This window comes from Nomascus leucogenys, chromosome 23 (genome assembly GCF_006542625.1).
Source record: "Nomascus leucogenys isolate Asia chromosome 23, Asia_NLE_v1, whole genome shotgun sequence".
NCBI lineage: Eukaryota > Metazoa > Chordata > Mammalia > Primates > Hylobatidae > Nomascus > Nomascus leucogenys.
Window position 1 is genome coordinate 21,963,303 of NC_044403.1, and position 12,866 is coordinate 21,976,168.

At 43.8% G+C, this 12,866-nt stretch overlaps 1 protein-coding gene across 1 annotated transcript in view; it reads right to left on the reverse strand.

Annotated features, from left to right (window-relative positions):
• The window catches only part of ETV6 (ETS variant transcription factor 6), a 253,212-nt gene that overhangs the window by 50,585 nt on the left and 189,761 nt on the right, over positions 1 to 12,866 (reverse strand). Inside the window, exon 3 of the mRNA XM_012502492.2 lies at positions 11,435 to 11,599. Coding sequence (XP_012357946.1) covers positions 11,435 to 11,599 — 165 coding nt within the window. The remainder of the gene's footprint in view (positions 1 to 11,434; positions 11,600 to 12,866) is intronic.

A 12,866-nucleotide genomic window follows, 5' to 3' on the forward strand; every position in this document is an offset into this window, starting at 1 on the left:
ACTTCTCTGCAAAATGCAAATAATGGCACCGACCTCCAGCATTTGCTATGAAGGTTACAGGAGGGAAAGGTCAAGAAGCACCCAGAGTAGGGTTTGGTGCACAAACTGCTCCCTGGACACCTCTTGGTGGCTGCTTCTGGGCTTGGAGAAGCCCCCAGTGGGGTGGCTCAAACAAGGGCTGGAGAGCAGGCAGGTGACTTTTCCTTCTGTGTTTTCATGAGAAAGAAACTGAGGAAAGACAGCAGCATGGTGCAGAGGCCATGCTCTGGAGTCAGACTGGGGCCTCCTCAGGCATGCCCTTTAATGTCGCCTGGCCTCAGTTTCCTCATCTATAAAATGGCAATGTTGATGGCATCTACCTTGTGGGATCGTTGTAACGATTCAATAAGGTGGTCTATGTAACAAGCTCATCATAGCGTGAGGCAAACAGGAAAAGCTCAGTAAACACTTGTCATTGATTTTACCACCACCACCACCACCACCATGAACACTCCCATCATTACTATTCCTGATATTATTATAGTGGCTTGGGACAGGTGTGTAGATCTCTAAGGAGGTCTCACATGGAGAACAGAGGAGTATCTGGGTCACGGCCAACTTTATGTTCCCCTTCTAGAAAGGGTAAAAGTTAACTGAGGCCACTCTCCCAGTCTTGGGTTCTCTGGATGCCTCATCCTGACCTGGTGGCTAAGCCTCTGGGGGGCTGACACACGGTCTGCCGCACACCTCCCAGGCTTCTGTGTGGGCTTGCTTCAGCCTCCCATACTGACGCTGGCCAAGGGAGCAGGGACAGAGGGGTTCTTCCAAAGTGTGCAGGAGGAAGCAGGGGGAGGGGCGGGTCAACTGGACTCGGCCAGTTTCCTACCTAGACCGTAAGCCTATTATGAGACTAATAAGGTATCAGGAGTTATCTTAAATGCTATCCATGAGGTGGCTATGGGTGTGAGCATGGACCCGAGGTCCTGGGTACTGGGTCAGGAAAAAACTTAGTTCTAAGACCCAGGAGTGTGGCCTTAGCTGAGTCAGTTCATGCACAGACATGTTTCCTCAGCAACCAGGGGCTCGGTCAGGGAACGCGGCTGGCTCAGCAAAAACACATCACCACCATGCGGACGGGGACCACTTGCTGCGCATGCACTGTGAGCATATGATTGGCAGTGATAGGGTGTCCCGATAATAACTTGGAATATTAGACCTAGACAGGATTCTAGAGGTTTCTTAGATTGACTCAAACTTTGCTCACTAAGAGTCTCCCACCTCCCCTTCTCCCAGAAAGAAGTGGCTTTGGCTGGGTACTTCCAGTGGTGGGTAGCCAGCCATGGCACAAGCAAACCATTTTTGGACAGCTCTAGTTGATTGAAAATTTCTCTGCTGAGGTGGAATCTGGCTTCCCCTGCAATCCCTGTACTTTGGCTCTTAGTTTTGGCTTCTGAAGTAACACAGAATATGTGTCTTATCTATAGCAGGTTTCTAAGTAAATGAAGACGACCCTCCATCTTCTTTCATTTCCAGTGTCCCTTCATTCCTCAACACCCAGCCTGCTCTCTTGATGTATTCTTCACATTTTCATATATGGAGGAGATCACATCTAAAAGGTGTTATTAACAAAAGGATCTGGCTAGGTGCTGTGCCTCACACCTATAATCCCAGTACTTTGGGAGGCAGAGGCAGGAGGATCACTTGAGCCCAGGAGTTTGAGACTAGCCTGGGTAATATAGTGAGATCCCCATCTCTACAAAAAATACAAAAATTAGTTGGGCGTGGTGATGCGTGCCTATTGTCCCAGCTACTCGGGAGGCTAAGGTGGGAGGATTGCTTGAGTCCAGGAGGTCGCGGCTGCAGTGAGCTGTGATCGCATCACTGCACTCCAGCCTGCGTGACAGAGTGAGACCTTGTCTCAAACAAATGAACAAACAACCAACCCCAAAACAGTCTCTGGGATAAAGAATATATTTAAAAATAAGTTATATTTATTTGCCTACTGAAAATAAAGAGCATGTGCCACAGCACTGTATATCTAACTTAGCTAATGGCTGAAATTCAAAGGGCATTTTTCAGAAAATTCTTAACCCATTTGATTTTTAATAAATCTTCCCTCTCTTCCCATAAAAGAAACACACTGACTGGTACTAACTAGTGTTTCTATTGTACTATTCAATGGAACTGAGCCCTACTGGTCAAAGAACAATGGTTTTCGCTGGTTCCTCCATCTAACTTCACGCATACATACACAGTTCATGTAAACACATGCATGTGCAGAGGTGGATGTGCCATGAAGCTAGTGAGCTTCGGGGCCCTTCACTTGCGCAGGTCCCTGGGAAGAGTTCTAGAAATATTCATATTGCCCAAACTGTAAGCCTCGGGCCCATAAAATCTAGATATACTCCTGGGTGCACGCACGCACACACACACACACACACATGCACACACACAGAAACAAAACACAGTTTTGCATTGGTGATCTTTACGTGAAAAGCCAGGCACGTTCTTTGAGAATCCTAAATTCCATTATTGTATTGCAACATGTTTCAAATGGACAGGAGAGAGCGAGTGAACAATACTGCTGCGACTTGGCTGATCAGTCTTACTAATGTCTGAGGACCAAGAACATGCAAGATGCTGTTGAGGGGGGTTAAATTTATTTAAGTTACTTAATTTTAGAGGAAAGAATTTGGGCTCTGGAGCAAGGGAGTCCCAAGTTTGAATCTTGTTCCTCTGTTTTTTCCTTTGTTTGTCAGCTATATGCCCTTAGGGAAGCTATTTTTCTTCTCCGAGCCATAGTTGAGGGCTTAGTTCAATATTTTTGTGTGTAAAATGAGAACTATGCCACAGACTTGGCAGGGCTGTTATAAGGATTAAATGAGATGATATGTGCAGAGCACCAGCCCCATGTCTGCCATCATAAACGCTCAATGGATGGTGTCTCTTGCAATTGTCATAAGCGTGAACAGACGTGTCTCACAAAATCTGGCAAAAAATGTTTTCTTTGTTTCAGTACTTTTGTATTTAAAGCACATGCGTAAGTTTTACAAAGTCACATTCATATGGATGGAATTTTTTTTCCCCAGCTGACATCATTTCATACAGACATTTCCAGTTTACAGTTAGCTCTTACAGTCCCCATTTGCAGTTGTATTGCCAACTTCTTTTATTGTTTTTTTTCCCTTTAGCTTTTAAGCAGTTTCAAGTTTTTTTTCCTGTCCACATGTACATGCCCCTTGTCCCCATCCTCCCTGTTAGGTACTGCTCCTGTTTCTCTCCTCCCTTTACAGCCATACTTCCCAGGGGAGCTGTCCAACACCATTCTCACCACTTCCTCACCTTCCATTCAGGTTCCCACTCCCACCCTTCTCCAATCTGCTTTTGCTCAGGTCACCTCCCTGTTGTCAAATCCAAAGGGCAATGGTTGGTACTCAGGGAACTGCCTGACTTCTCAGCAACATGCTCACCAGCAACCTCTACTTCCCTTCTCTTAGAATACTCCATGGCTTCAGAGATTTCCACCTATCCTGGTTTTCCGCCTACTTCTCTGCTCTTCCTCCTTCTCCAGCCCTTCAATAGTAAGGTTCCCCAGGTCTCTCACCAGCCCTTCTTCTTGGGCAACCTCATCTACTCCCATGGCTTCAATCGGCTCATCTGTGCTAAATCTACTCCAGCCTGGCACTTCTTCTGAACTCCAGAACCACATTCCATGATCTCCTAAGTAATTCCTCCTGGAGGTCATATAGACACCACACATTTGATGTGCCTAACACAAACATCTTTACAAACGAGATGGTGTTTGTTCCTTAGGTCAGCAAATGCTCAGATGATCAGACCAGAAACCTGGGAGTAATCGTTAAGTTCTCTCTTCTTCTCATCTCGCATGAAATTGGTCACCAAAACCTGCAGACTCTGCCTTTTATCTGTTTCTGGAACCACCTCCTCTCTCAGTGGGCCTCACCTTAGCTAATGTCACAACTATTGCTTGTAGACTGCAGCCCAACAGATGCCCCGCCTCCACTTTTCACCCCTGCGCCTTGCCATGCCGATCCTCTGCCTGTAGTCCCAGCTACTTAGGAGGCTGAGGCAGGAGAATGGTGTGAACCCGGGAGGCGGAACTTGCAGTGAGCCAAGATCGCGCCACTGCACTCCAGCCTGGGCGACAGAGCAAGACTCCATCTCAAAAAACAAAACAAAACAAAAACCAAAAAAAAAAAAAACCCACCAACAAAACAAATGGCTTCTACTTGTCTTCAAACAAACATGTAAAATCCTGAACATGACCTGCAGAGCCCTGCAAAATCTACTGAAGAAATAATCAGTGAGTGAGTGAATGAATGGCTGTGAGGCTACCGTGTATCCCATGATATTTACCCTCCCCAAGTTTGTTTAGCTAGTCCCACACTGGGGGCAGTTGGGGAATTTCCAGTTTTTAACTACTATAAATAGAATTGTTAAGGGCATCTTTTTTTTTTTTGCCCACTCTTGGATGGTTTCCTTTGGCTATTTGCTTAGGAATAGAATTCTCAGTGAAAGGGTATGATTAGTTTAAAAGTTCTTATCATACACTACTTGTTCTCAGAAGGCTGGAACCAGCGTTTAGCATCATCTGCAATGCTACCTACAGCCTCTCCCAGGGGGTTTTCCAACTTTTAACTTCTCAAGTTTAGTAGGTTTAAAGTAGAAGCCTAACATTGTTAAAATCTGCATTTTTCAGGTGATGATTTGCTATGTACATATCCTTACACGTAGATTATCTAAGTAACACATTCTTTAATTTGCAAACAGCTCTCTCTTCTCTTTGATTTTTATTCAGAGGCTTCAGTTTCCTTCTGGCCATTTTTTTTTTTTTTTTTTTTAAAGTAAGAGTATGCCTGGTGTAGGAGAGGTACTTTTTAGATGTGTCAGAATGTTCTCTCTGTTGGGCCCTTTCTGCCTTTGATGGGTTCAGGATGAAGCCCTAAGCTTCGGTCCCTTAAGTTACATAATAAATTCAACAGTGAAAACACCAGTGCGTAACATGCCCATTCCTGTAATGGGACTGCTTGGCTTTCTAACTCTGCTTGGTCCTAGTTTCTTTTTTCTTTTTCTTTTTTTTTTTTTTTTTGAGACGGAGTCTCACTCTGTTGCCCAGGCTGGAGTGCAATGGCGTGATCTTGGCTCACTGCAACCTCCGCCTCTTGGGTTCAAGCGATTCTCCTGCCTCAGCCTCCTGAGTAGCTGGGAATACAGGTGCGTGCCACCACGCCCGGCTAACTTTTTGTATTTTTGGTAGAGACGAGGTTTCACCATATTAGCCAGGATGGTCTCGATCTCCTGACCCTGTGATCTGCCCGCCTTGGCCTCTTGAAGTGCTGGGATTACAGGCATGAGCCACTGCACCCAGCTTGGTCCTAGTTTCTAGGCATTCCATTCAATGCATTTTTGCAGGCCGATTGAATTAACCTTTTAATTTAATATGGAGTGCCTTCTGTGACCACAAAAATAAATTAGTCTTTTACTTAGCAACAAATATTTGAAATTTGGTTTAATATTTATGTCTTATACACAGAGACCCTGAGAAAAAAGGAACAGGTTGTGGAAAATTTTAAGTATTATATTTAAGACGAGAATAAATCTGTTAGAAAACAGATATAGTAAGACAATTACAGCTGGATACAGAATATAAGGTAAGATAAACAAAATAAGCTCTTGAGAAAACAGAACTTTATGAAATAAGTATGTGTTTAAAGGAAGCACTGTGCAGTTGGTTTTCCCTATGCTACCATCACATCAACCTGTATGACCAATGTTTAGCGTCATCTGCAAGGCTACCTAGGTCTCTCCAACTTTTAACTTCTTAAGTTTAGTAAGTTTAAAGTAGAACCCTAACATTGCTAAAACTTGCATTCTTCAAGTATATGACAGCAGGGTGGGTGACCACCTCCACTTCACAAATGGGACAGGCAGAGAGCTAAGAAATAAAATGATGGCTGGGCGCGGTAGCTCATGCCTGTAATCCTAGCACTTTGGGAGGCCAAAGTGGGTGGATCATGAGGTCAAGAGATCGAGATCATCCTGGCCAACATGGTGAAACCTCATCTCTACTAAAATACAAAAATTAGCTGGCTGTTGTGGTGCACACCTGTAGTCGCAGCTACTCAAGAGGCTGAGGCAGGAGAATCGCTTGAACCCTGGAGGCGGAGGTTGCAGTGAGCCGAGATCACGGCACTGCACTCCAGCCTGGCGACAGAGCGAGACTCCATCTAAGAAAAAAAAAGAAATAAAATGACTTTCATGTAAGTGACCTATCGAAGCATTTCTCTGACGTGTGATACACTTTTTTTTTTTGGCTTGCTCAAAGACACAGTAAAGAAAGAGCCAACTCTGGTGTCTTCAGACAAGGGTCATGCCTGCTACAACTCCCACATTTCAGGGCTACAATTTCCCTTCTGTGACCTATATCCTTGGATGCTCTGACTTAATTCTAAAACAGCCAGTTGACACAGCCCTTCAATCTGGCAAACCTACCGTTGCTTAATAGAAATTAATAGGCCAATTTTGATTCAAGAAATACTATGTAAAGACCAGTATTTTCAGTTTAACTTTGAAAGAAAGTTTTACTATATTTGAAAAATATAAGCAAAGCATATTTCCAAAGACAAAGGTTCTGGTGGGTTGGAGAGGGAAGAAACACTTTGCAAAATCACACTCTAGTATATGAAAAGACTGCAGATTTTAGGCTACTAAAATCCTCAATATAGTTAGCAAATCCCCAATACAGTTTTGCTGAATTGAAGGAACTCTGAACATATGTTTCTTTCCCTTTTTTAGCACTGATGGCAAGTGAGTGTAACATGAATTAAATTGATAATAACTTGTGGGTTTCCTTGTTCAGAGAAAATAATGGGTACCTAAATCCATTCCACCTGAATGTCACGCAATGGATAACCCTAAGTAAGGGTTAATATAAATGCCAACCTGTCTGTTCCTTCCTGTCAATGTGTTTTCTCAGAGTCTCAAAGTAGTCAAGTAATCAAATACCTCTCTGAATTTAAATCACTTCAGAACCAGTTAATGTGAATAACTATCTAGTAGCCTAAGGTCTTTGTAAAATTATTCTGTCCAGGTGAAGTTTTATAAAATTGGGATCCCTTCCATTTATTTTTTAACTTTGCAAATGTTATAAATTTGTCATCTGTTATATCCTCCAACTGGGAGACTATTCCAGAGAAAATATTCCATTCGTCTTCAACCTTGAAATCTTCTGGTTAGAGACCCTATAATTATTTAAAGCACACTGCAAATGTTCCCTGCTTTATCCTAGGGGTTGAAAATGGAGGATTCTTGTCCTGGAAGTAGATGCCATAAATGTAATTTGTTAAGCTGGTCAAAGAATATGGCATTCAGGGAGTCTACTATATTTGACTTAAGGTATAATCGTATTTCAGGTAATTATAACTCATTGAGTCCAGTGTCTCTTCTCTACATTGGAGAGGGGTTGTGTTAAAGAATGTTGTTTCCATATATAGAGAGCATAGATAGCGACATTGTTTGCTAGAAACTTAACACTGTTGCAGTGTTGAAGTTGGGCTGAACTCTTAATGGAAGGGAGCTTAGGATCCATGTGGTGAGAACTGCATTTTGTGGATGAGGAAAATAAGGGCCAAGTGAAGTGATGTGATTTGTGAAGGGCCAGGTGTAGAAGCCAGGCCTGAGGACTTTCACTACACCAAACTGCTAAAGCAGAAAGCCCATGTCAGAAGAAACAGTGGCAAATGTTACATCTGGAAGATAAAAAGGATTTTCAATCTAGATCTTGCCCCTGCCTAAGGAGAATGCCTGTGGCTTTCCTCCTCTTGCCGAGTGATCCTTTCATAAGATGGGTCTTCTCACCTCCAACTTACCCATTCACAATACTCCTGTGTTCTGTGATAAGTTTTCCTATAGGCCCTGCTGGCAGGCATCACCTTGAAATTCTGTCCACAGCTTTCTAGTGGGTGCCTTAATTAAATTACCTTCAGTATACATTTATCTTTATCCCCAGCTCATAAAATTCTACATAATGGAGATGATGTATGATGCTCACATCTATTGTTCCCAGCTCTGGCCTGCCTCTTGTTTTAGATTCCCAACTGCAGATCAGGACACGTCTTCTTGAATACCCTGGCATCGCTTGCTCAAAAATGAACTCTTACCACTACTTCCAAGTCAGCTCCCCATTTTAGCTAGCCACTTTGTGCCTGAGTATTATTTTGATCTCACTGATCCAGTCTGGGCTTCGCTGCCTCCCGTTAGGATCACAGCAAGGACACTCTAACTAGCTTTCCTGCTTTAAGTAAGCCAATGAATCTACCCTACGCACTGATGGAAAATGTCTGTTGCAAAAAGAGAGCTCCAATCATATTTCCCTGATCAAAACTTTCCAGTGGTTCCAATTACCTGTAAAATAAAATCCAAACTTCTTAACCTGGGTACTCTCAAACTGGGTCATCACTCAACCTGCATTTGTTGAGTGCCACCTGGAAGCCATGACCTGGTGTTAGGTACTGGAGACTTGGCGGCTTAATAGAACACAATCACTGTCCGCATTGAACTTTCCACTCTAGGGGAGGGATCCGGAGTAGCAAACAATCAGCAAACAATGTATAACACTGTGTGTGTGTGTGTGTGTGTGTGTGTATCTATGTCAAGGGCCATGACAGAGGTAAAGAATGCTCTAAGATAAAGGAGGAACAGCACCTAGCCCAGACGGAGGTAGAACAAGATGGGAGAAAGGAAAGTGGAGTGGAATTAGGGAAGTAGGGATGGGAGTCAAGAGAAGCCTTCCAGGAGACAGTCCGCCAGTTTGAAATGTGAGGGGGCAGTCAGACAAGCCAGGGAGGCATGGTGAGTGATGTCCGACCATGTTTCAAAGGGAGTGTCTAGCACGTGCAGTCTCGTCCCTGAATTCCTCTTCTATGTACACCGGCCTACATCTCCTTCTTAACACACGTCCTCATCTCCTTGTTTGCCTTTCAAAGTTTTCAAAGTCAGGCTCCACTACCTTGTCTATGACGTTTGTTTGACAATCCAGCTAGAAATGGCCCCTCTAATCTCTGAACTCCCTTAGCCTGTACCTGTGTACCCCTGGCATAGAGCTGCTTGGTGAATACTCATGGAATGAATTTCTATTGCCACCTCCTAACTGATCTATCTATATAGCACCTCACATCCATTCTAGTGCATCAGGCTTATCAGGCCTTCCTGCCTTTTCCGCCTCTTCTACTCATCAGGTGGGCATTCTCACCATCACCCAAATATACTTGGTTATGCTATTCCAATTACCCTCTGCCTACTCAATCCCACCCATTCTTCATGGTCCAAACCAACTCCGTTCCTTCTCTCCCGAGACCCATGCAACTCTGCTCTCTCCCTCCTCCAGCCTTCTTTGGCCTTTAGATCAATGCAATCCTGCCTCTAACTGGACAGTAACTTCCTCGAGAGCAGCACCATCTTCCACATGGCCCACCCGACAAAGACTTGACAAAGTGGCAAGGAACTGCGGACAGATTTTCACCTATCTTTGTTCATAGCTTTGAGCAGAGAGAACCCAGTTTCACAAATAACGCTGAGAGGTCACTGTGGAGGAAAATAAACCAGCTATAAAAAGGTGCACCTGAGATAGGATGAAGGGAAAATTTATGAAGACTTGGGAGGAAAGCTTGCCCAAGGTCCAAGTCAAATCAAGTCAAAACCCACCACTGTATTTTCCTTTGTTTGCTTTACATGAATGGATTCATTGGAACACTAAAGAGGTAGGGATTTTTCCTCCAGATATATAACGTTGCCTCTTTGAGTATAATATCTCTGAGTTTCCACTGGAATAGAAAAGGGAAGTATTTTGTAATAAATTCAAAAGAACTATTTAGGATAGTTTGACTTATTTATATGGTTGTTTTATAGTTTTCTTTATTGTGAGATTACATAAAGAATTGATGATCTGAGACAAAATGTTTCAGGTATGTTTGTGTCCCTTCCAAATTACTCGTTTTTGAAGATACAAACTTTCAAGTTTCAGTAACATCTCTACTTTTGGGGAACTTCTCCTTTAGCATTTCTTCATATAAACGGTCTGTGGCAACTGGGAAGAACAGGGGAGATACGGGTGCTGGGGCTTTATCTCATCTCCTGTAATGAGGGACGTTTCCTCATGACGGTTAGTTTATTAACTTCTGGCAGGTCTCCAGGAGTAAATAAAGGTTGAATGTAGTTAGGGACTATGCCAAGACCTTCTGCAGGATCCTCGCCCTTTGTCAAGTTACATCAGAGTCGAGGTCTGCAGTGGGATTCAGTAAAAGGAGGGCCTTGGGTACTTCAGTAATTAATCCCGCAAGAGGCATAAACCTGAGACCACCGTTCCCCTTTGACATATGTAGTTCCCAGACAGGTACCTTCTAAATATCCACAGGGTTTAGGAAATGAAACTGAGACAAATCTTTGAAGCCTTATCCACATGAGCAATACACTTTGCAGGTAGAGATGCTTGTTACCGAACTGAAATCTTCTAATGCATTCTCAGGAGCCCTTAATTAGACAAGCTTTCTGAGTCAGATGAGCCCGAGGAGACCTCCGCTTATATTTTTTAGGATTTCTACAGGCTACAAGATGCATTACCTCAAACGAGTCCTACTTCTAAGGGAAACCACTTGAAGCCTTTCTAAACTGGCCTTCGCTATTAGGATCTCCATTTCCCAGTCTTTATCTGCAGTTCCCCCATTTCTGTTTTCTTTTCTAGCCCTTCTACATCCTTCTCCTTCCTCTCTTTGCTTTCGGTTGAGCAGTTCACAGCCTGCACTCACTCTCAGCTATCTCTTTGAGAGAGTCGAAAGGCCAAAATGGCATTTTTCTCTTTTTCTGAGACAGGTTCTGGCTCTGTCACCTGGGCTGGAGTGCAGTGGTGCAATCTCAGCTCACTGCAGCCTCCACCTCTTTGGCTCAAGCAATCCTCCCACCTCAGCCTCTTGAGTAGCTGGGACTACAGGTGTGCACCACCACACTCAGCTAATTTTTAAAATTTCTGTAGAGATGAGGTTTTGCCACATTGCCCAGGCTGGTCTCAAACTCCTGGACTCAAGCAATTCATCCTCCTTGGCCTCCCAAAGTGCTGGGATTACAAGAGTGAGCCACCATGGCCAGCCTTCTTTTTCTTCTTAGTGGCACAGTTAGAGCCCTTAAGTTCCATTGTACATAGGACTAAACTGGGTTCCTCTCCTAAGCTTAAAATTCTCCCCCTTGGTCTGTAAACACTTCCTCTTCTTCCCTCAAACTGGCTCATACCAGCATAATCTTCCTTCAACTTCCTTCCATCGTCATCCCTTCCTTGTGATGACTCACTGTTGGGATTTCTTGGGCCGGGTGAGGGGTGGTGAAGACCAACCACTAACTAACAGACTTTCCAAGCTGAGCATATGCCAAGAGTCCAGACTCTCACCTGAATGAGGAGATCGATAGCGAAAGTCCTCTTTGGTCAGCAGCAGGAGAGCTTTGCCATTCATTTCAAACGTGTTGCTGTCAATTGGCCTTAAAGAAAATTCATTTTCAGCCCACTTGAGCCACTGGGCTACGTCATCCCTGCTCCAGTAAATTGGCTGCAAGCCTGTTGGAGAGAGCATGAGGCAGAAAGAAAGAGAGAAAGGTCTTGTCAGTTAGACAGCTGGAATAAAGGGAGAAGATCTCTGAATAGTTAATAAAATGAGTCTCCACATCTCAAGAGCCCTTATGTTCAACTCTGAGTCCCCTCTCCAGCCCTTGTTTGAGCCGCCCCATTGAGGGCTTCTCCAAGCCCAGAAGCAGCCTCCAAGAGGAGTCCAGGGAGCAGTTTGTGCACCAAACCCTACTCTGAGGTGTGCTGTCAGATTAACTTTTTATTTAGAGGCAAAATGAGAAAAAGATCTTTTATGTGTTTAAGGGATGGTAGGTCTTACAGACCTGCCCTTCCTTGCCCAGTTCCAGGGGCTGTTCCAGGGTGCCCACGGCACCCATGGGGGCTCAGAACTATGACACATGTCAGTGTGGTTGGAGGGTCCTCAGATTCAGAGCTGATCTGATTGCAGCCCAGTGTCCTTCTGAAGAAAGAATGTTCCAGAGCTGAGCTTGACCTTCCAGAGCTGCCAAATAATGAAATGTTCCCTGAAACTTCTTCCAGGAAGAGCAATTCACTCAGCCTCTGGGAAACCATCAGGCTGGCCTCTGGGAATAAGAGGGCAAGGTAAGGATAAAAGGTCTTCTGCCTTTTTATTCTACCCACTGACATTAGAGCTTCCTGGTGGGGTGGTACTTGAACTCTGAGTAGGAACCAAGTGGGCAGGAGGGGGGTACAGAGCAGGGGCTGACAGGCTGGCTCAGGTTGGCTCTCTGGGAGCCTGACTGTAAGTCTATAGTTTTATTTTATTTTGCTGCTGTGAGAAATCTTTGATAAGTTAGAACAGTGGTTCTCAAAATGTGATCTTGGGACCCATCAGGGTTCCCGAGACCTTTGTAGGGCGCCTATGAAGTAAAACATCTTATCATAACAATATTAATTATTTGCCTTTTTTGCTCTCATTCTTTCTTAGGTGGAATGTTCTAGAAGGCATATGACGTGATCTTGCAAACAGATTGAATGCAGAAACAGAGATGAGAGTCCAGCTATCTTCCATTAAGCCAGATTTTAAGAGACTTTCAAAAATGTGTAACAGTGCTACTCTTCTCACAAATTATTTTTGGTTTGGGAAAATATATTTTAAAATATGTTTGCATTAATATAGAGTTGGCTTACTATTTTACTTGCTAAATTCATAAATATTTTGTAAATACCCAAGTTTAATTTATATAATAATATGGTAACTACAGATAACTATAACCCATATAAGCAAAAGCTCTTT